This window comes from Pungitius pungitius, chromosome 6 (assembly GCF_949316345.1).
Source record: "Pungitius pungitius chromosome 6, fPunPun2.1, whole genome shotgun sequence".
NCBI lineage: Eukaryota > Metazoa > Chordata > Actinopteri > Perciformes > Gasterosteidae > Pungitius > Pungitius pungitius.
This window is the reverse complement of record NC_084905.1, coordinates 11,050,443-11,072,022: the sequence shown is the minus strand read 5'-3', so window position 1 is coordinate 11,072,022 and position 21,580 is coordinate 11,050,443. Positions and strand designations below refer to the sequence as shown.

Genomic DNA, 21,580 nt, shown 5'->3' with positions numbered 1-21,580 from the left:
TGTACCAGAGCAGCTGTTCCTGGGGGAGGACTGCTGGACGCGTTCATTCAGTCATTGCCCCCTGGCCCCGGGCCAAAAGGGGAGTCATACACTTCCGGTAAAAAGGCAATTTCCTTTTGGCTGCACCGTGTGCCTTTGTGGAAAATAACAATGTCTTTGTGACAATCCAAATGCATCTTGATGGTTTATGATATTTACATGTTTTGGGGGTGAATGGGTTTTGTTTTTGTTATTGAATCGCACTGAGAAGAAACCTAAACTTATAGACTGCAGCTCTGTAGTTTTGTCTCTACGGTAAATGTCTTTTCATTTGACGCACCGCTGATAGAACACAAAAGTGTTCATTTGAGCAGCGAGGGCTGCGTTGTGTTGTTTGTGCGAATGTATCGTCGGGTTGGAACGGGATTTCTAGACAATAATGAAACCGAACAGACGATCTCCAAAGACATCCTCATCCAAGAGACAGCAGCCTCCCAGTAAGAAGGCAGAAATCAGAGCTGCAGGCACACTGCAGTGCACCGTCACTAATAATAGTCATGGGGGTTATAATTAGAACTGCAGATCAGCTGTATGGATCGGGGGCCGGGTCACATTGCTGGTTGGAATATAAGAATCAAGAGTATGCCTCAAAATAGCGCAAACTAAATTTGCCACGTCAATCGACACAAAATGGGTCTAAAACTATTGGTTAATTGGAACGGTTGAAAATATTAATTTGTTTTTATTTTATTTTGTTGCCTTTGAAGGAAACGCATTGGTGGATTACAAATCTTTGTGATCTATGGTTGAAATGCACCTATTGTAAGTCGCTTTGGATAAAAGCGTCAGCTAAATTACATGTAATGTGATGTAATGACAACATAGGCGGTCATTCTTTTTTTTCCCAAATGATTTTAGTTTCTGAATTTGAATGTTGAAATGTATCTCAGTTTTTTCTAAACCCCCCTTAAAATCAATTTGCAATGGTTTAAAACAGAAAACACGCCGTAACAAGCAAATGTTTCCCATTATCATAATCCTCGTATAATTTCCTGAAGACAAATTAAAATACTAATTATTTCCGCGGCAGTATGAATAGACGGACATTAATTCACTCTCAACAGCAGCAAGCATCCATAGCCTGCAGCAAGTCACCCCCCCCACCCCCCTAGCCCCACGGTTCCAATACACACTCACTCACTCACTCAACTTTGACCCGCAGCCACACAGTGCGGTGCATAGGCCATCTCAGCCCTCGCGTGGCACAGTAATAGCATATGACAGAACCCAGATGCCCCCCCCCCCCCTCCTCCTCCTCCTCCTCCTCCTCCTCCTCCTCCACCCCCTCCTCCCCCCCTCCCTCTCCCTCCCTCCTCCCCCTGCAGGCTACACTCATCAAGATCAGGCAAAGGGGAGGCGAGGCCTTCCAAAAAAAGAAGAAAAAAACCACAAAAACAGAGCAGCCAATGATGCGTCTCACACGTGTCACACAGACACGGAGGCCAGCAGAAGTGTGAGCGGCCCGCCGTCCGATTGAACCCAAGTGGAGGGGTGTGATCCGGCTGGCTCCGGCGTGAATCCAAATCACCCTTTCAATTTACCTCTCGGAGGCAGCGACGCCTTCAAAAAAAAGACGTGAACGTAACACGGTCGCCACGGAGATGGTCTGCTGTGAGAGGCGCTGCGTCGCTGCAGAAAGAGGAAAGCCCTCATGCACGAGGCACTCGTTATAAATAGGATGCTTCTCATAACGCCACCAATCCGTTTCATTTCGACGCGCCGGTTGATCAGTTCAAATATTAATAGAGCAGCGTCTGCACTTAAAATAAGATGACATGCACGTGCACATCATGATACATTTTGTAGAGGTGCGAAAGTCTAAAGGCAGACTTGTTTTACCTTTGGACTCATATTTTTTTTAAAAATGAAAATGAGTGTGTTTTTAGGATGCTAAGTCATTCCTTTCAATCCGTAGGTTGGTTAGGTTTTCAATGTCAATGGATTTCACATCCTCCAACTGCACATCATTAGACCTGTAGCGCTCTTATTTTGACGATCTCATGGCGGTTGTCAGTTGAGGTTCAAGCATCCTTCGCTGTCACTTCCAATAGACTACGGAGCAGATTGACATCTGCCAGCTCCGATCGACTTCTCCCCAATCCAGGTCTATTTTCTAGTGCTCCTGGTGGGATTCTTTTCTTACATCTTGTTTTTACCGTTTTCTAAAAGAATACATCTATACGATTCCCATGTGGTAAAATCAAAGCGTTTATACCGCGCTTCCACGAAAAAAAAGGCTTGCCTGAGGACTCTACATCTTGAAAATCGAAAGAAGTGTAATGATGGAGTCCATGACGGAACGCAAACAACGCCGCCCCCCCCCCCCCCCCATTCTAACCGAAATGGACAACTCACAAACCCCCGCGACCGAAGACTTAATACAAACGTGGACTGACAGCGAGTCTCCCTCTGAGTCACCAGGAGGCCCCCGGACCACGCCAGGCCTTGGGCGGCTGGGTGGATGATCGCGGGTGGCTCCTTGGACCTCGAACGTACCCTTAAAAACCACACAATGCAGCGAAAAACTACTGCCGCCGCATTGGGCTTTAAAAAAAAAAAAAAAAAAAAAAAAAAAATGAATATAAGGATTACAAAGAAACTGTTACGCAACAGCTGGATTAAAGTTTGATTGGGAAAAGCATATTGTGCCCAATGCGGTAACAACACACACACAGAAATCACTAAAAACCGCTAGAGGGGGGAGGTGGTGCAATTCCCAGTGAAGGGTTTTCTAGGCCATTGATAAATGATGCAGACGCTGATGTGTCAGCTTTCAAACAAACACCGTTTGTTTCCAGAGTTGATTTGAAATCAAGCACAGCTGCACAAAGAATGAGCGGGAAGATTACTTTATGCAAGGTGACGCTTCAAAAAAAATAGAAAAGTACTTTGAAATGCTGTTTTTCCGATGCCATTTCTAAACATTTCGGACATTTCTACATACACATCGCAATGCAGAAGGGATATTGGATAAAGATCTGCAGGGCTGCAGGACACCAGGATGTGACAGATCTATAATGGATGGGTTTTAAAGTGGCCCCGGTGCTCTTACAAAGTACCTGGGTTGGGATTACATAACTGCTTTACTGAAATGTTATGCCGGGGCACATCCCGACCTCTCACCAATCTCTTTCCCTCACACACACACACACACACACACACGAACCATCTGTTTGGAGGCTTGTTGAGTTGCATTAGTGGTACCTGGCTGCAGGAGGAGCAGCACGTTCTCCATCCTCTGTGGTCAGACTGTGATCCAGATGCACAAACGGCACCGGGCGCTACTACTAGGTCATGTGGTCACGAGTCACGCCAATGACAAAGTGCTAATGAATGGTGGAGTGGTGTGTACAAGATGTCAGGATTGCAAGGTATCGGCTGAAAAAAAAAAAAGTATTCTATTTTTACTGAAGTGTAGCTTCTAAATGATAGATAGAAAATGCTAATTATGTTTGAAAGTGCAGGTCACCGAAATTGCCAAAATAGATGCATTTTGGGTGGTTTTTAAATTATTCATCTTATGTCTCTCCAGAAACAGAAAAGTTTTCACTACTTTCTTCTCGATGAACATTTCTCCCACCGTGGATCACAGAGCAGCTCAGTCATCACCGCAGTGTTGCCAGGTAACCAGCGCAGAGCATCCAACTCCCAAAGACATCATGACTCAATGTGTGTTTGTTCGATTTAGACTGAGGGGACTAGTACACCCCCCCCCCCCACCCCCCTCGAACGCTTCAGAAATCACTTTTCATTTTATCATTTCATTCCAATCACCAGCTACAAGAACATCATTTTGTACGGGCCATCAAACGGTGTGTCCAAACAAACAAAGATGTTGTATGGTAATAAATAAGGGTCATCCTGACCCACCGGAACATTACAGTAGAAGAGGGGAAACACTATATTCAATGAACTTCAACTTGAGTGCGAACAGCTGGCATTACCAGAACCACGCTCTTATTCTGAAGTCTGAATGAAGTGTCATTCTATTCTACTCATGCTCCCGAGAAGACGATTACTCAGCCTCCCCTCCTCTGCGCTCTCCAATCATCCTCATTAATGGTTCATCCCGAAAGAGATAAGCCAGGGTGGCCAATAATACCCGGGCCTGAGTGAGCTGTGAAGTGACTGCGAAGCGAAATGTGTCAGTCGAGAAGGGAGCCCCGCGAACCGCTGCGGTCAAAACTAATGACGGAATTGGAGTCGAGGGGGAGAGTGAAATGGAAATGGAGTCGAGCTGTCAGGAGACTGAGAAGAGAGAAAGAGAGAGAGAGAGAGGGAAGACAGAGGTGAGAAAAGGAGGAGGCGAGGCATCAGGGAGGTTTGAGAGGTGGAAGCGGGGGAGAAACAGGAGGCGGGACTTCACAAAGGTGACGTTATTAAAAAAGGGAACACAAGAGTCTGTTTGCAGTTGCGGGAGTGGGGGGGGGGGTAGTACCACTGCATATGTGATAATAAAGCCCTATCGAGTATTTTGCCGCTCCGGAGGGAGCTGCGTAACAGCTGGAAATTTGCCTCAAGTGGCTGATGCATATCACAACATCTGGAGGGCAGTGGGTGTTGACGAGGAACAAGAATGTGGTGCATATAAAAAAAGATGATGCATCCTTGGTCTGCAGAACAGAACTCTTATCCATTTGGTAAAATGATTTGTTATTTGTACTGGTTACATCAATTATTTTTCCCCATTGTGAAAAAATGTCTATTGTTGGACCATCTGAATCTATTGAGTTGTTTTGAATATAAAAATATGTGGGATACGAAATAAGTCTTTACATTACTTCATAATTGCCTATAATTGACTTTTTTTTATTGTAAGACACAAAGCTGTTTCTCATGTCTAAACGTCCTGTCTTTGTTGTTGCTGACATCGGGGGGGGAGGTGGGGGGGTGTTAGATCTGTGCATGTTTAAACAGGTCAAAGGCCCGAAAGGTACAAATGAGAAGAATGAGAAAAGAACCAATGACCCAACAGAAACAGGAAGAACAGTCCTTAAAACAAATAAAAAATGATACATAGACTAAAATCTTTATACAGATTAAAATATGAGTAATTAGAGAAAAAAAATAATCTATCCTACAGCAGGAGATGACATAAATCTCCCATGTACACTATGGGGGTTAGTACAATAAATATTTATCCATGCTGTTGCCTCACTTATCCATCAGAACCTGGAGCTGAACCAATTAGTGGATTAATTAGTTGAGTAATTTCCGATCATTTGAGGATATTTTTTTAACCAGTGTCTGACTCTAATAGGATAGAACATTAGTAAATAATCAAATTAACAAGTAAATGACAGCTTGGGCTTAAGAAAATGAGATACTTCACTATTTCTGACATTTAAGGAGATAAATGAACCTATCATGTAACATGCGACACTTCTTTTAAGGACTTGCACGTATTGTTTGACTCCGCTGTGCCGGTGAGACAGAAGACGCAAAAGCCTAAGAGATATTTCTCTGAAACTGCATTGTCTTTTGGCCCCGGGAAACAATGAAACACGAGTGGAAAAGTGCTTTTCACCGGTGAGCAGCCACAACAAAGGCCGAAGGACTCCCCCCCTCCGCTATGAGCGGAGCCCTTACTGTGCACATTCCCCCTGCATTGATGTGCGCATGACTTACCAAAGAGCTGCCGGTGGAATATGAACTTCCCGGCTAACATGCCGGTGATTATGGCGAGTATCCAGCATACCACTTTCAGGACGTTCCATCCGAGGCCCGGGTACTTGTTGAACAGGAAGGAGAAGCAGTTGCCCACCACGATCATGTGGGCCTCCGTCTGGCTGTGAGAGATGGGGTCCTCGGCGAAGATGAGGAAGTTGAAGAAGGTGACGAGGTAGGCCACGATGAGGCGCGACCACGGGTGCTGGAAATAGTAGCGAAACCGGGCATCTATTTCCATCCTGCTGAGCCCCTCGGCCACACTGCACCTGGGAGTCAGGGAGAGAGAGGGTGGGGGGGAGAGAGAGAGAGAGAAAGCGCTTCATTCAGTCACGTTGCATTTCACTCCAATCCGAGGGGCAGATTAGAGTGAAAACACCCCTCAGTCGGAGATTAGAGGGAGGACTATAACTGAGGTTTTGTGCAGAGTGGGATTATCCTGAATTCAGACATCAGCACCCGTGTCAATAATGAATCCTACGTTGGGGATTTCTTCTTCTTCTTCTCCCCCCTCCCACATCGACGCTCAACATCATATCACACAAAACACGCCGGAGACGCCTCGATCCGTCTGGTTGCCACGCGGCAAAGAAAGAAGAAAAACTTCAAGGAAGAAGTTAACAGTTCGAGAGACTTACATTCCACATCAGTCAGTCAAACGGGTCGGGGGGGGGGAGAGAGATCGGGGTGCCCCTGAGCTGTAAAGCTCTGGCTTATCCTCTCAGCACCGACTGATCCGGGCTGCGCTCAAATACAAAAAAAAAAGGTGGCAGTATTTTTGCCCCGGATGCCAAAACCGCTCGAGTGACTTCCCAAAAGGGTCCACCCCCTCGGAAGTGTTGAAGCCCCCTGCATTCCTTCTCCCTCGATGTTCCCCCCCACTGGGGCTCGATTGAACTTCTTCTTAGAGACACGGTTTCCTAAAAATACCCCACGGCGGGAATTGGGGATGATGCGAAGGCTTCAGAAATAGAGCTGTTAGAGTGAAAACCCCCACCCGGGGGATGGAGGGGGGGGGGATTAGAATTCCCTGGCATCATGTTTGTCTCGTCATTACGTGCCACCTTGGCTCGTGCTGAGGGAGCGATTCCGCTTATAGAAGTGGAATTATGACTAAAAAAGGTGCAACATCTTTCCTTTCATCCCAGTTTGGGGCGGCGGGGGGAGCACCCTCCCGGGCCCGGAGAGTCCCCAACGTGCAGGGAGAGGGACACAGCCGGAGCACCCAAAGGACACCCATGAAATCCAGAGAACAGTGCAAACACGGCCCAGGATTACCTCATCAACACGGAGGTGTCTGCTCCTTATCATCCAGCTGCTCCGGTTACATCCTCTGGAATCGCTTTTCCTCCATAAACCATACAAATTACATTTGGGCTGACCCAATACCAACAGGCTTTTAAGTGCTTCGGGAAATGCACTAAACGGCCCAACCATCCGTGCCAGATCTGCCAATCCCTGAACGGACAACTGTGATAAGAGCATAAGTCTGTGACCGCACGCGCGCGCGCGCGCGCACACACACACACACACACACACACACACACACACACACACACACACACACACACAGACAGACCTCTAATGTCAGAGGGGACATCGCCAAATGTCACATCGCGGACCACACACGTATCTCGAAGATAACACAAGCTTGGCTGAAACGATCCGATTACACAACTTTAATGTCGACGCACCCGGCGACATCTGGGACAGGCACGAAAACCGTGCGCGAGCCCGGCCACGTGCGCGTGCGGTTAAATCAATTAAAAAAATAAATAAAATAAAATAAAAAAAACCGTCGCGAACGCACCTGCTCCACGCCAGTTTGGGGGGTTCCTCGGTCGCCAGCGCGAGGGTCGAGCAGCCCACCGGTACCGCTCGGTTCTCTCCGGTCACATCAAGCCGACACGGCGACGCCGTGGTCCTCCCAAAACGATGACATGACGCGGGTTAGGGGTCGTGGAGGGGATTATCCACGCGACCTGTTGTTGGTGTACCACACAGGTAGCCCCAAATCATCTGCCATCGCGCCGCTGGGACCGCGTCCACGCGCCGTGGGGGGGGAGGAGGGAGGGAGGGAGCTCAGCCGGGCGGCGCTTCCTCGGCGGGGGTCCTCGCCGAACGGTGCAGTTTCCCGGGCAGTTAAGAGGACGCTGCCGCTGCTGCTGCTGCTGCTGCTGTGGAGCGGATGGAGACGGCAGGGTCCACACGGCGAGCGTAGCATCTGTGCGCCGCGATGTAGCCCACAGACATTGTTCGCGCGCGTCAAGTCGGAGCCGTTGGTGCCGGTTCAATTCCGCTAATACCTTTCAGAATAAAACAAATGAAGGGGCGCGTTGTTTGATAGTGAGGGACTATTTTGTTGAAACTGTGTGATTTGGTCAATTTCACGTTCTAAGTATATTACAACTCGTTACGTACAATGATCAAATGGCTTAAAAGCCAATTTTAGATGTAGCAGCAGCAGCATTGGACTTTGCTAAATTGCTCCGTTTTAAATACAGACAGAATTTACACCTGTATTTTGAAGATGCGTTGACATCGTTTCCGGTATTGCTCTGTGTGTTGTGGCCGGTTCTGACCCAAGGAACTGATATTCCCTCCGGTTATGGGATGATGCTATAAAATGAAGCTATAAAATATATTCGTCATTCATCTATTCATGTCTTCATTTAACGCGGACTAGGAGAGTCTGAGGCACACGCAGACTGAGACAGAAATCCAGGTGGCTTCCAGATGTTGCAGGATTTCACGTACGCCAAATTAAATCTTCTGTCACGAGAGGTGGAAAATCTCCCCGTTGTCACACGCTAGTGACCTAATGTCATTTATGATATATAGACTATATTAATGCCTAGAAATAATGTATTTTGGGCCAAAATATTACGTAGGCCTAATATGAGGCCACCCTTATGGATAATGTAATCAGCACACGCGTACAATTAATTAGAACCACACAAAACAGAGGCTCTTTGTGTCCGCGGGTCCGAGGTCAAAGGGCGTTTGAATGCTTTTCCCAGTCAACTAGGTGCAATTGTAATAGGCCTATTTCAGTGGTGTCTATATATTGAGTGATATGTCCTTCAGTGCGCTTTTTAGGTACTTTATCTGACTTTTCCAGATATACTCCAATAGATTTCATGTGAATATTGAACGTACTTTGCAGATCCAGACTTTGCATACAAAACAAATGACGGGTTTATGATGCATCGAACTAGATCAAACTACTACTATTAATTTGTATTTGGACCTTACCAGGGGCCCCTCTTCCCCTGGTAAGGTCTAAATGCGGCTTGCATTTATGTACAGAAATAAGATCAGAAATAAGATTAAAATCACACAACTCGTACGTGTCATTCATACTGAGAATATTTTTATTTTCATACTTCATATATATATATATTCTCGCATGATAATACTTCTGTTACCTTTCGAACGGAGGACACATCATTAGGAGGGATCTTCATATGTTTTAATTGTGAGCCACGACAAGTCAATTTTGAAGAAATGCCGACGGTATATTAATAGAATAAAAAGTAAAGAAACAGTTCGTCTGTGTCATGTGATGTGGGCTGTCGGTGACGTCCGAGTCGGGGCGGGTGACGTCAGTGTAGTCCACTTCCTGCTTCTCTTCCCTGGTTTCTGCCGAACAGCTGCATCAGCCCTTTATCCGACGAAGAGACACAATGTCACATCAAACGGGCATTCAAGGTACACGCGTTCCTCTGCTTCCAGTGCTCGCGTCTCTATGTGTGTCGTGCTGCTTCCGTCTTTGTTTGTGTGTCTGTCGTTGTGTGTTTGCGTGTGCGCGTTTTCCGGGCGAGCTGCAAGTACCTGCAACGAGAAGCTAGCGTCAAGTTAGCTAGCCACTCCTAGCTAGCTCTGAGCTACCGTGTGTGTGTGTGTGTGTGTGTGCGCGCGCGTGTGTAATCACCGGTGCCCTATTTGGGCATTTTGAGGTTTAATCCCCGAGTATTTAGCCTCTCGTCCGTGGGCCTCTTGAATCACGGCTGCTTGGTGTTTGTCTCACGGCAGTGACAGTAGCGGGGAACGTCGTAGCTGGTGTCTCCTTCCAGGAGGACGGGTGACGCCTTCGTCTAAGCGAAGCGTCGTACAGTTGCATGCATAAGAATATGTGTGTTTGTTCTTAGAAACGGACTTCGGTAGGGCGTGACACCTCCTTTTGAGGTACAACGGCGTGCACGTTACACGAGTTAATGATAGACGGGCAGATGTGGAGATTGTGCATGTTTGGACTAACTTAACCTCATCAGTTAGATGTTGTCGTCACGTTATCATCACATGTATAGATTTTTCTTTCCCCCTTCTATCTTGAAAAAGCATGGTTGTGAACGTTACATAAGGGCAAAGCCTGATATGATGTATGAGTCAAACTGCTTGCATTTACACACACCTGTCTATAGCTGAATAGACTATACATGTAAGAAAATAAATCGGTTAATCCAAAAGGGACAAGGCTTCTGTGGCTTATAATGTTTGTCATGTATAGTGGTATTAAGCACTTATTGCTAAGAGCTTGTATCCGTTTTGGTGTTAAAGGAAACGGTTCCTTCCTCATATCGCTTGCAGAGATCTTGATTTGACTTTTTTTTGCAGAGGACTAAATAAATACACAACTATTTAAAATCGTAGAAGAAGGACAATTAGAGTGTCAATGAAGCTAAAAAGTTGCTTCTATGGTTTTTGTATAATGTGTATTAACAGGTTTGTAAAATTCACAAAAACCTTTTGGGGCTGAACGTGCTCATGTTGGGAAGAGTTTGCGGTTTGAAAATGGTCGGCGGACTGACCGTGTCTCCTCTCTCCTCTCTGCTCTTTCCTCTCTCCTATCTCCTCGCAGCGGGCAACGATGTGAAGGATGTCTTCGCCAGTGCCCGGAACGGCGACCAATATCGAGTCTTAAAGATTGTCATCGATGGTGGTAAGCAGTCGCCCCTAAAGTCCTGACATTTGCTTACAGCTTCTTCTGCCAACACCCCCCCCCCCTCCCCACTCAACCTTGCGTGTCTTCCCAGATTGCTTTTGAGGCTGACATTAGAATGTTAACACGTCCCCGGCGCTGCTGACCTTTTTGCTTGCGCACATCTGCTTTCCAGAGCAGCTGACGATGGACACTACCAGGAAGGCATCCAAGAAGTGGGACGCTGAGTACGACTCCCTCGTGCTGCCCCTCCTGCAGGACGACATGCCGTGCTACATTCTGTACCGCCTGGACTCCTCCAACAACCAGGGCCATGAGTGGATCTTCCTGGCCTGGTCACCGGACGTCTCCACTGTAAGAGAAGCCCGCCCAGGCCGGCTTTTAATGAGTGGCTTTAATTGCTTGGCAGCATTCCCCCCCCGCCCCCCCACCTTCTGGGTGGGGTCACCACATCAAGGCAGCCGTTCTGTGTACGCCGGTGAAAAACTGGCTGCATGGGGACAACGGTGCTTTCATTATTTTCTAACAGACCTAGGAATTATGTGCTTTTCTAAATAACACGGTACCCAGACTAAACCTCCCATCCCGACTTAAAATTCACCCTCTGAGGGTTTTTTGGGCGATGTAAGCGTAGCTCGCTGGGTTTTGTTTGGCGAGTTCTTGACTCACACACTGTCCCCTAAGTCTTTGTTATTTGGTTGCATTGAAACCTGATGAACCACTTTTTGGGATTGCTTCGCTGCGATTCAAAATAGCCACAAGAAACACAAATGTTTCTGGAGCGTCGCTACATCTCTGACAGCTCTGGGCCAAAACAAAGCGCCGTGCAGGATGTTCTCGGCAGTGGAACTGCATGTTGGGGGATTGAGTTTGAATCCACTCTGTGGAAGCCGGAGCGGTGCTGAACATTCCTGCCCTCCCGCTCAGAGCGATGTGCGTCAGGTTGAGGCTTGCCTGGAAGTTGCAAAACTCTTTCACAAGCAGTGGGAGTTGGCTTAACACTTTTTAAATAGCCAGAAGTCTGACGTATGTTTCAGAGGGCATTTAAAGGTCCCCCGTTGAGGTTTTGACGAGCAGTAATGTTACATATGAATGTGTTAATGAGCCGGCACCTTCCTCGTTCCTTTGGATCTTCACGTAGGGTTAACGGCATGAAACGTTGCACCTTGAGTTTTGGATGTTTGCATGAAGAAACGTAACACAGTGACTCGTCTACGTAGTGGACACCAACTATTATTTTACACCTACAATGATTCTCCAACATTTTTGTTTTATTTTCCACAGGTGCGACATAAAATGTTATATGCTGCTACCAGAGCCACGGTGAAGAAAGAGTTTGGCGGGGGGCACATTAAGGACGAGATTTTCGGTACCTCAAAGGTTGGTCCCGCAGCGGCAACACATGAAGGATTGTGGAAAGCGCTCTTCTGGCCTCAAGCCCCAAACCTCCAGAAGCCAGAAGTTCAGCTTATTCTTATTTCTTTCGTGGCAGCTGAGGAGAGAGATGTTGTATTAATGTGTCAGTCCAGATCGCTGTATGGTGTCTTGATTGTGATCTTTTCTGCCAGGATGAAATGACTCTCGTGGGATACAGGAAATATCTGACCTCGCAGGCTGCTCCCCTGCCTCTCACTGCAGCAGAGGAGGAACTGAGAAAGATGAAGCTAAGCGAGGTGCAAACACACTCACGGCACATGAACACAGGACAACACAACTTGACTTTATTTAGTTGCTCATCATTTGGGTGGCTGGAGTCCGCTCCGAGATGGGCGTGGCTCTGCGTCTTTGTTCCAGCTCTGAAAAGGGACGACGCTACGTCACCACTGGGCACGACGCTTGAAAATAGCTCAGCTTGTGTTGTGTGAGATCTAAATTCCGTCTGAAAGGGTGTCGAGTATCAATGGAGGGCGGCGGCGCATCCCTCAGCACAGCGCGAGGTCACATGTCGTGCATATGCTTGCACGGCGGTATCGACGCAGCGCAAAGACGCTGACGCATTGGAACAGCAGGATGTGGGCAGGTATGAATCCATTGGGCTCAGAGAGTCCTTGTTTACGGCCATCGTTCAGATTAACCCACATTTCCATGTTGGGAGAGCGATATGCAAATGAAGCAGTGATTGTGCGTAAAGCGCAGGTGAGCTGTGTCATTGTGCTTTGCCTTTGTTGCGTGCAGTGATATGTTAAAGAAATGCTTCAAGGTGATCGCTCCTTGTCTTTGAGAAGCTACCTTTTGTAATTGGTGCTCTCCGAGCCTGCTGCAAACCAACAAGCCGGGTCGGTCTTGCCTTATATGGAAGTGCTCTGAGTCGTGCGCTCCCTCTTTAAAGTGTGGTGAATTACAAGCAGCAGCAGCAGGGCAAATAAGAAGTGAGATTTGTGCTCGCCCCCACTTGACCAGCTGTTGAAAGATAAGAAAGAAGATAATATAGCATTAATCTGTACCCGACGAGATGAGAAAGAAGCTTTGGAATATTTATCATCGCCGTGCCTTAGAGCCTGGCTTACTTTTACAGAGCAGATGGATAAAAGGGCCGCAATCCCTTTTCGGACGCTCAATCATGTTTGCACGACATTTCATTTTTTTGTGAAACAGGGCTATAAAAATAGATGCAATCCATCAGTGTAATCCCCCCCCCACACCCCACAACATTTCCACTTTTCTGTGGCGCCTCGTCACTGCGGACACAAGCGCCTCATGTAACCCTTGTGCTCCAGCATTCAAGCTACTTGTTGCGCATTCGGAAGACTTGAATGATGAATTTGAATTGTGTGTTCACGGCACAAGTAGTCGGTGCCATAATAAAGCCCCAACATGTCAGTAGCTCCCGAGGACCTCCGGAGTGTTGGTTAAAGTGCCTCGTGTCCTGTGGTGTGTTCAGGTGCAGACGGACATCAGCGTGGACACCAAGCAGCAGACTCTGCAGGGAGTGGCCTTCCCCGTTCACAAAGACGCAATCGCAGCACTGGAACGCTTTAGGGACAAAAGAATCAATTACGTTCAACTGGTGAGTCCTCCTGGATCAGGTCATTACTGAGTAGGTGACCTTTGCTGGATCCATCATTGTGTCTTTCTGTGCACATTGCTTGGGGAGAGAAGAAATGTTTTCGGGTCTGTGGGTATCTGACCAACACAATGAGGTACTTATTCCCCCCCCCCCCCAAAAAAAGCCATTGTTCCTCTCATTGAAATTCAAAGGGTTGATGTCACAAGATCAGACCCGTACAAAGGAATTGTTGTGCGACTAGCTGCTTTGTCTCGTTTCCCTTTTTGTCTGTTATCCTAAAAGCTTTTTTTTTTTTTTTTTGTTCATCCAAAGAGTGCTTGGCTCAATAGCTGTCAAGTAAATCTTTAACTGGCAGCTGAGAGCAATGGGAGATGTTCTTTTGTTTTGTATTCACTGCGAACACCCAGTTTCTCCTAAGTCCACTGTGATCGAATGCGGGGACTTCCTGGTTGTGTGTGTGTGTGTGTGTGTGTGTGTGCTACCAACCTCTTCTCGTTTCCTCCGTCAACAGGAAGTAGACGCTCAACACGAGCTGATTCGGCTGTGCAACACTGAGCCAACAGAGGTGAAAGACCTGCCATTGAGAATCCCTAAAGAATCTGCACGTTACCACTTCTTCCTCTACAAACACTCCCACGAAGGCGACTACTTGCAGTCCACAGGTGATCCATTGATTCAACCTCAATGTTTCTACACAGCCGTGTGGTTTTATACCCTTTGTGTCTGCTCCTCTTGATTTATTTATTAATTTTTTTTGTTCTTTTGTCCCTTTGCAGTATTCATTTATTCTATGCCCGGGTACAACTGTAGCATCCGAGAGAGGATGCTGTACTCCAGCTGCAAAAATCCCTTGGTCGACATGGTGGAGAATACTCTCCAGATTGAGATTGAGAAAAAGGTGAGAAAGTCATCAGGTGATCAGGACTCGACACCATACACATCGTTCTCATTTAAGCCTTCAGAAACTTGCTTTTTCAATCTATTTCTCTAAATAACGTATTTAAGTTGTGCTTTGTCACGAGTATGTGTGCATGGTTCCATCTAGCGCTGTGACAATAAGTCGACTGATCCACTATTTTGAGTTCATTTAATTTCTCAAGTTAAAGTGCCCAAAATGTCCTAGTTCCAACTTCTAGTCTGTCCTCTGGTGCTCTCTGTCCACATACACGGACGTATGCGCGCATGTGTCCCCGTGATCTAATGGTAGAGGAAACACTGCAAAACTACACAAGATCCCGTTTTGAATTTAATTCACTGAGAAAAGTACAGCAGACCCAAACATCCGATATAAAAACGTAATGCCGTTACAGAAAGTTCATGACGGTAGAACCTCGATTCTCTGAAAGAACACACAATGAAGGTGTGAGTTGATCGTCACGTTTCAGTTGGAGATCGACGACGGCGATGAGCTGACCAGCGACTTCCTGTACGAGGAGGTGCATCCCAAGCAGCACGCCCACAAGCAGGCCTTCGCCAAGCCCAAAGGCCCCGGGAAGAGGGGGGGCCGCCGCATCACCCAACCGCCGGCGGAGGAAGATTAAACGGACCCCGAGTGCAGACTCCACCCCTGGCACGTTCCATAGTGGAGCATTCCTGCGATTTGGGGTGGTGAGGGGGGAGGGGGGGGGGGGGGGGGGGGGAGAATCATATTTGACACGCTTGTTTCAAAGAATAAGATGACAACTTAAAATTCCCACAGAGTTCCCCAGAGAGCCAACTATGCACGCCAAGGACAACTGAGCAATGACACACTTCAACAAACTCCATTCGTAGCTTGCCAGATGGAAGCATGTACGTATGTATGTACGTATGTATGTATGTATGTATGTATGTATGTATGTACGTATGTATGTACGTATGTATGTATGTATGTATGTATGTATGTATGTATGTATGTACGTATGTATGTACGTATGTTAGCAGTCACATAATGAGTCCCAGAGTCCAGCTGAAAGGTTTTTACGTTGTTTCCAGCTCTGAGACTTTAAAGCGTTTTGGAGTGATTAATGTGAACTTAGCGCCAATATGATAAAATCCCCAATATGAGTTCACACGCTCGAATACTTAACTTGCATTCCATAAGTCTGTCAATTAATGTTTGTGTGTGTGTGTGTAACATGTAGAACATTTGTCTCCTGCTGTTTTTTCTCAACGCGGTGCTCCAAAGCAGAAAAGCTGTAATCATCCCACTTGCGTCTATTGATTCATTTTAACAGTACATTTTATATTGGAAAATTGACTTCTTTTTTTGATATAACTGTGGTTTACATGAAGAAAAAAAAAAAATCATCTGCTGAGGAAACTTATTTTTCTATGCAAGTGCTGTATATGTACATACTGTAGCTGTGTGATGATTAAGAAACAGGTCTGTTCCGTTTGCCTGTGAGGAAGAACGGGCTTCCAAAAATATGACATTACTCAGCTGGTTCCCAAACAAGTGGATAGGAAAAGGGAATACTAAAGGTACCTTAATCAAAATGTCGCCATGTCTGATTTAATATTAGGAAAACTACTAAGCTCACCTCATGTTCGAAAGGAACATCAACCTCCATATTCACATTGTTTCATTCTAATAGAAAAAAAAATCATGTTTAGTCTTATTTGTTTTCTTACAAATCTTTCTTTTAAAAGAATAAAAATATTTAAATCACACTTTCTGCTTCATTCATTTTATTCTTTGGTAATAAATAAGTTTATTCAGTATTTTCAAACTGGGGCTTCACAATGTAAAAAAAAAACAACATTAAACAAAAATCCTAGCTTGTACAATATTGATGCAAACATACTTTTGGTCAGTGAAAATAAAAAGGTACTATGAAGTCTTGGGACGCTGTGCTTCACTCTGGTGCATCAGAGCCCAGTAAGATGCTTTTGACAACTCCTTTAAGTTCCATCACGACCTGTTAACACACACACGACTAGTGATTACATACACACAGCCTTCAGAGGACGTTATTTCATCAGAATTTTCAGCAGATTAGTTCATTAGATACAAAAAGAACATTCAAAGCAACGAACGCTCAATTATTTCCTTTGTATTTGTAGCTGTTGGATTCACAAATAAGATTAATGTGACCTTGGCCTCTACCATGGCACAGCCACAATTAGATATATATATAGATATAGATATATATATCATAAACCCTCTATTGTTCCTCAATTTATTTTTAAAGCACAGCTCCTAATCGACTGGTGTGCCAGAAACTACTGAGCATGTTAGAAAAGGGAAGCTTTGTGTTCATAAGATTCACATGAGGTCAGGGGCTAAAGCAAAACTTCCTCCACCAGATTTGTCTGCACTGCTGAGTCTGAAGCACCACACAGAAAGAGCTGCAGAGGTTCATTAATAATAATAATAATTATAATATTGTCTGAATATCCACCTGTTTGATGACCGGCCGTCGGTTTTTCCTGTCGTGGAGGCAGCTGCCGGCCAGAGAGTAGACGCTCTCTGCCTGGCTCAGCTCCCAGTCGCTCATCTTTTTGTCCAGGAAGTCCTTCAAAGTCAGCTCCTCGTCCTCATCGTCTATGTCATGCCTCATTTCCATCTGGGAGGGTGAGGAGAGCAGGGGAGGGGGGGGGTTAAATTGCGACACGGGTGACTGAAGGCGGTTGATGGGGGGGGGGGGGGGGGGACAGGTGGAACCGGCTCCAGCTGACATCGGGCCCTGACTTAATTAAACGGTGAACCTGAAGGACGTCGTGGTGAAAAGCCTCTTTTTTTCTTCTTTTTTTTCTGCTCACCAAGAACTGCGGCGCCCGCTCTTCGTCGGCTGGCCGCTGTCCAGACAATATCTCCAACAACACCTGTGGACGGCGGAGAGAGAGAGAGAGAGAGGCTGGGTCAATCTCACGGCTCTGGACAACAGGACAACCTTTGTTACCCCCCCCCCCCCCCCCCACAGGCACCGTGGTGTTTCCACAGCTGTCCCACTAAGACACCCAAGCTGGACGAACTGCACGTTCTGCAAAGGTCAGGCGCTGCTGAGCCCATAAATGCTTCAGGCGAATTTCATTAAATGAATAATATATTCGATATCTACAAACAAATACCTCTACGACATGTTTTTTTGATACACAAACGTATATTTAATGTTCACGGGGTGCAACTGTGCGTGTCAGTGGGCGGTTTCGTACCACTCCGAAGCTGAAGACGTCCGACCTCGGGGTGATCTCTCCCCGGAGCGCCTCGGGAGCCATGTACGCACGGGTACCCACAATCCTCTCCGTCATCACGGTGGTCGACGTGCGCTTGGCCGACGCCCTCGTCAGCCCGAAGTCAGAGATCTTCGCCGCGAGTCTTTCGTCCAACAAGATATTTGCGCTGGTGAAGAAAAGGCATCACGGGAAGAAAAGGCATCGTGGGAAGAAAAGGCATCGTGGGAAGACAAGGCATCGTGGGAAGAAAAGGCATCGTGGGAAGAAAAGGCATCGTGGGAAGACAAGGCATCGTTGGCCATGGCGAGCTGCGTCTCAGGGAGCGAGTGCACATACACGTGTTCCCCCCCTCAAATGTGGAACTGCGCCTTTTAAGAAAAGATCATCTCAAAAGGGCAAGGTGTCAGGTTTAATGTCACGATCGTGGAGGAGCACAGAAGATAAATCTCTCCCCCCCCCCCCCCCCCCCCCCCCCCCCTTACCCCCCACGGGGGGTGTTTTTGGGGATTGCATGTCGATTGTAACCTTTCCCACAAAAGACGAGAGCCTTCGCTTTCGCGTACCTTTTAACATCCCTGTGAACATGATGGTTGCCGTGCAGATACTCCAAACCCCTCGCCGTCCCCTCGGCGACCAGCGATCTCTGTCGCCACGACAGCGGCGGACTTCCTTCCTGGGGGGGGGGGGGACAAAAAAAAAATGAAATGACCCGCGTGAACGAGCAAAGTGCTGGAGGTCGGGATTGTGCTCACCAGGCAGGCCAGTCGGTCCAGCAGAGAGCCGTTGACCATGAGCGCGTACACCAAGCACGGGTGCTGCCCGTCGCAGGAGAACCCAACCATGTCAACCAGGTTTTCATGTTTCAACCTGCGGGACACGCAACGTCACTGGGAAATATCCGCATTGTGCTTGTGTTCACGTTTAGAGTAGACGCTGCGTATAAGGAGATCTACTTTGACTGCCTTTCCGAGTCCTATTTGAAAGCTTTTCATGCACTCCTGGGGTTCCCGTTACTTTGAGGTGGATTAAAGGAGGACGGAGCACAGCACGTACACTCTCAGCGCCTGGATCTCTTGGTTGAACTGCGCTTGCAGCTCGTCCGGGGAGACGTCGTCCATCTGAGGGAGATCAGATTTCAACAGTTGGAATTCGTGTTGACTGACACAGCGTGGAGACTCGCGCGGCGATAACATTTTCACTCACCGGATTGAGCTTTTTCACCGCGACGGGTCTGTCGCGAAGGAGCCCTTTGTACACGGTGCCAAACCCCCCCTCGCCCAGTCGGCTGCCGCCGTCCGATATGGGGCGGTCGTCGAAGTTGCCGGTGATCTCCATCAGCTCGTCGTACAGGAAGCTGGAGAAGCCTGCTGAGAGACACGGGCAGGTAAAAAAAGAAAAAAACAAAAAAAAAGGCTCAATGCCGCCACCCGCTGGTCAATTCTCCCAAAAGCCGTTTGTTTCCAAAGCAGCAGCAGCATCGCTTACGGTTTGGCCTCCGAGATCAAGATGTCGGGCACATTATGCATGTCGGATTATGCATGTTTTTTCCTTCACTACTTGTTTAGAAGTAAGTGCAAGTTGTGTTTCATATACAAAATGTCTTACCAGTTTTAATACTATTGTTGGGTATTTTATCATGCTTGGAGTTGTTGCACTTGTTTTTTCCTGATTCCACTATGTACAGTTCTTTCTAACTTTATTTATTATATCCTACTATTGTCTCCAATGTGTATTACCTCACACAAAGGGAATATATATTTTATATATATATATAAGTCAAAACTTGCAAGTGCGGGAATCAAAACCAAAGTAAAAAAAAGTGTGTTTAAAAATGCCATATGCTTCACAACCTCCTCTCATCACCAGGTTACCACGACAACACCAATACAACATGTATGTTCTTACTTGCCTCTTTCTGATCGTGTACACAAGACACAGATCCAAAAAAATACATCAATAAGAAATCCTCTTAAAATATGGTTTGAATAAAAAAAAGAAAAAAAAAAAGAGATCAACACCTGCGTGGCTCGGCTCGCTGCTCTCCAGAGGAACGTGTGGCGGCAGAACGGGGACTTCAGGTGGGGCCCCCGGCTTTGTCTCTTCCAGTATTCTGGTCGAAAGGCCGCTCCGTGGTTCCACAGCTGGAGGCGCATCCCGTGGCTCCGGTGAGGCGGCCTCTTGCTCTGCAAAAGAAAAGACTTGGACTCATTTTGTTGACACGTCCAGAGTGGTCTCGAAATGTTTTTCCCATTTCTCAGCCTCCTCTCTTAGTACGACGTGAATGCTTTTAAAATAAGTGCAGTAAAAAATTGAATTAACGAATGGATAATAAGTTAACTTCTATATCTGCATCCAGCTTCCAAACTAAAAAGCAAAAAAATATATATTGTAATAAAATTCTGGATGTGTGTTTTTTATGAGGATGCTGTAGATTTTTTTTTTTTTAAAGCCTACCAGGCATCAGCAGACTAGCAGCAGCCAACAACTTGTGACTTCTCAGAATGCAGACCAGTTCCCCCACTGTGCTGTTAGTGGTGCCCCAGTCCACCAGCAGCTCCACCGTGGGGCTTTTACCCTGAGCAGCGAGGCCCTCAAACCTCCTGGGAACCAAAACGGCAGACGAACACATGGCCGATAAATATAGGGATGGATGTGTACATTCAAGCTGAGCTCAAACAAAGCAGCCCCCCCTCCCCCCACCCCACACTCACCCCTGGCTGGATTCACGTGACCTTTGCCCCTTACCTCACGTGCAGCTGAGAGTACCTCGGCTCCCCACTCGGCTTCCGTATCGAGGTGAGAACTTCTATCCACCTGTCTTGAGGGTCCAAAAAGTCGGACAAACTGCGACGTAAACTGTAACTGAGGTTGCGGATGTAAGAGGCGGAAGTCACCGAGTTGCTCATTTTTTGTTTTGTTTTTTCGGCAGAAGGGAAGAACGCGGACTCGACCTCAACTTTGGTGGCAGTTTACACCGACGTGACGCGCAGCTTACGCCGCCGTTACGACGTGTTGTTTTTACCCGGGAAGGCGGAACGGACGTGTGCCACCCGCACCCTCCGCAACATTGTGCATTTCCGATATTGAGCAACTTCCCCCGAACGTAACACGTAACTCCGCCTCCGACGCGGAAACACGCGCGTCCACAGTAGAAAAAAACGTGCACGCCAAAGCGCGTGCCCTCCAGACGTCACACAGAGCATTACGCGCACACACGGTATACATGTATTTATTTGCAAGAAAAAACTAAAGAATGGGAAACAGAAATGCAGAGAGATTCTGTGGCTTCCGATGTGTGACAGTGCTCCCTAGTGGCCAATATTGGGTACTTTTATTTACTATATAACTCATTCATTTTTTAACTTGTTCTGATGTTTTTTTAGTGGATTAATGTGAAGAGGGTGCGCCTTTATTTAAAAAAAACATTCAACACATCAAGGGGAGGCATCATACTATATTTGCTGCACCATCCTGTGAATTATTTCATTAAGGATTCAGAAAACTGTGGTATTGTTAATAGAATGTACCTTAATATTAAAAGGAAATAGATTCACTATTCAAATAGGCTTATTTTAATGCACTCATCATATGGATTCAAAACACAAAAAAACTATTTAAATAAAATGTTGCAATGGATGTACAGGCACTTAGACAGTTCAAGTTTCTCCAATTTATCTGGACAATCTTTAAGCTACTGCCCCGCCTTCATTGGAGTCCACTTTAAATTGAACGGTAGTGATTTGGACCGTTTTCCTGTCTGCAGGAAA

At 46.7% G+C, this 21,580-nt stretch overlaps 3 protein-coding genes across 6 annotated transcripts; 1 reads left to right on the top strand and 2 right to left on the bottom strand.

The window, feature by feature from the left end:
• Positions 1–4,929: 4,929 nt before the first annotated feature.
• Positions 4,930–7,983, bottom strand: tmem117 (transmembrane protein 117). Its single transcript, XM_062563010.1, has 2 exons — positions 7,517–7,983; positions 4,930–5,975 (listed from the first exon to the last, which is right to left on the bottom strand). The coding sequence occupies exon 2, from the start codon at positions 5,945–5,947 to the stop codon at positions 5,405–5,407; it is 543 nt and encodes a 180-aa protein (XP_062418994.1). The 5' UTR covers positions 5,948–5,975; positions 7,517–7,983; the 3' UTR covers positions 4,930–5,404.
• Positions 7,984–9,265: 1,282 nt separating this feature from the next.
• On the top strand, positions 9,266–15,264 carry LOC119196185 (twinfilin-1). Its single transcript, XM_037451687.2, has 9 exons — positions 9,266–9,417; positions 10,568–10,648; positions 10,824–11,002; positions 11,933–12,028; positions 12,217–12,321; positions 13,530–13,655; positions 14,167–14,317; positions 14,432–14,553; positions 15,041–15,264. Exons 1-9 carry the CDS (start codon positions 9,393–9,395, stop codon positions 15,194–15,196), a joined length of 1,041 nt encoding a protein of 346 aa, XP_037307584.2. The 5' UTR covers positions 9,266–9,392; the 3' UTR covers positions 15,197–15,264.
• Positions 15,110–20,933, bottom strand: irak4 (interleukin-1 receptor-associated kinase 4). Of its 4 annotated transcripts, XR_009956632.1 has the most exons (12): positions 20,559–20,933; positions 20,268–20,413; positions 19,832–19,996; positions 19,017–19,180; positions 18,867–18,931; positions 18,566–18,680; positions 18,377–18,486; positions 17,793–17,979; positions 17,400–17,462; positions 17,039–17,203; positions 16,442–16,555; positions 15,110–15,248 (listed from the first exon to the last, which is right to left on the bottom strand). XR_009956632.1 is itself a non-coding variant. In XM_037451683.2 (11 exons), the coding sequence occupies exons 1-11, from the start codon at positions 20,717–20,719 to the stop codon at positions 16,493–16,495; spliced, it is 1,404 nt and encodes a 467-aa protein (XP_037307580.2). In that variant the 5' UTR covers positions 20,720–20,933; the 3' UTR covers positions 15,952–16,492. The 4 variants fall into 4 exon arrangements, 3 of the variants coding, with proteins under 3 accessions (XP_037307580.2, XP_037307581.2, XP_037307582.1); XM_037451683.2 differs by lacking the exon at positions 15,110–15,248 and having other exon boundaries at positions 15,952–16,555; XM_037451684.2 differs by lacking the exon at positions 15,110–15,248 and having other exon boundaries at positions 15,952–16,555; positions 19,017–19,177.
• Between the last annotated feature and the right edge of the window lie 647 nt (positions 20,934–21,580).

What these genes read in the sequence shown, in the direction of transcription:
- tmem117 (XM_062563010.1), bottom strand. Translation starts at nt 5,947, where the DNA reads ATGGAAATAGATGCCCGGTTTCGCTACTATTTCCAGCACCCGTGGTCG.
- LOC119196185 (XM_037451687.2), top strand. Translation starts at nt 9,393, where the DNA reads ATGTCACATCAAACGGGCATTCAAG. An exon ending in GGTCACCGGACGTCTCCACT is followed by an intron (nt 11,003 to 11,932) that starts GTAAGAGAAGCC and finishes TATTTTCCACAG; the next exon opens with GTGCGACATAAAATGTTATA. An exon ending in CGACTACTTGCAGTCCACAG is followed by an intron (nt 14,318 to 14,431) that starts GTGATCCATTGA and finishes GTCCCTTTGCAG; the next exon opens with TATTCATTTATTCTATGCCC.
- irak4 (XM_037451683.2), bottom strand. Translation starts at nt 20,719, where the DNA reads ATGAGCAACTCGGTGACTTCCGCCTCTTACATCCGCAACCTCAGTTAC. An exon ending in GTTCACAGGGATGTTAAAAG is followed by an intron (nt 17,980 to 18,376) that starts GTACGCGAAAGC and finishes TTTCTTCACCAG; the next exon opens with CGCAAATATCTTGTTGGACG. An exon ending in GACGGCCGGTCATCAAACAG is followed by an intron (nt 16,556 to 17,038) that starts GTGGATATTCAG and finishes GTGTGTTAACAG; the next exon opens with GTCGTGATGGAACTTAAAGG.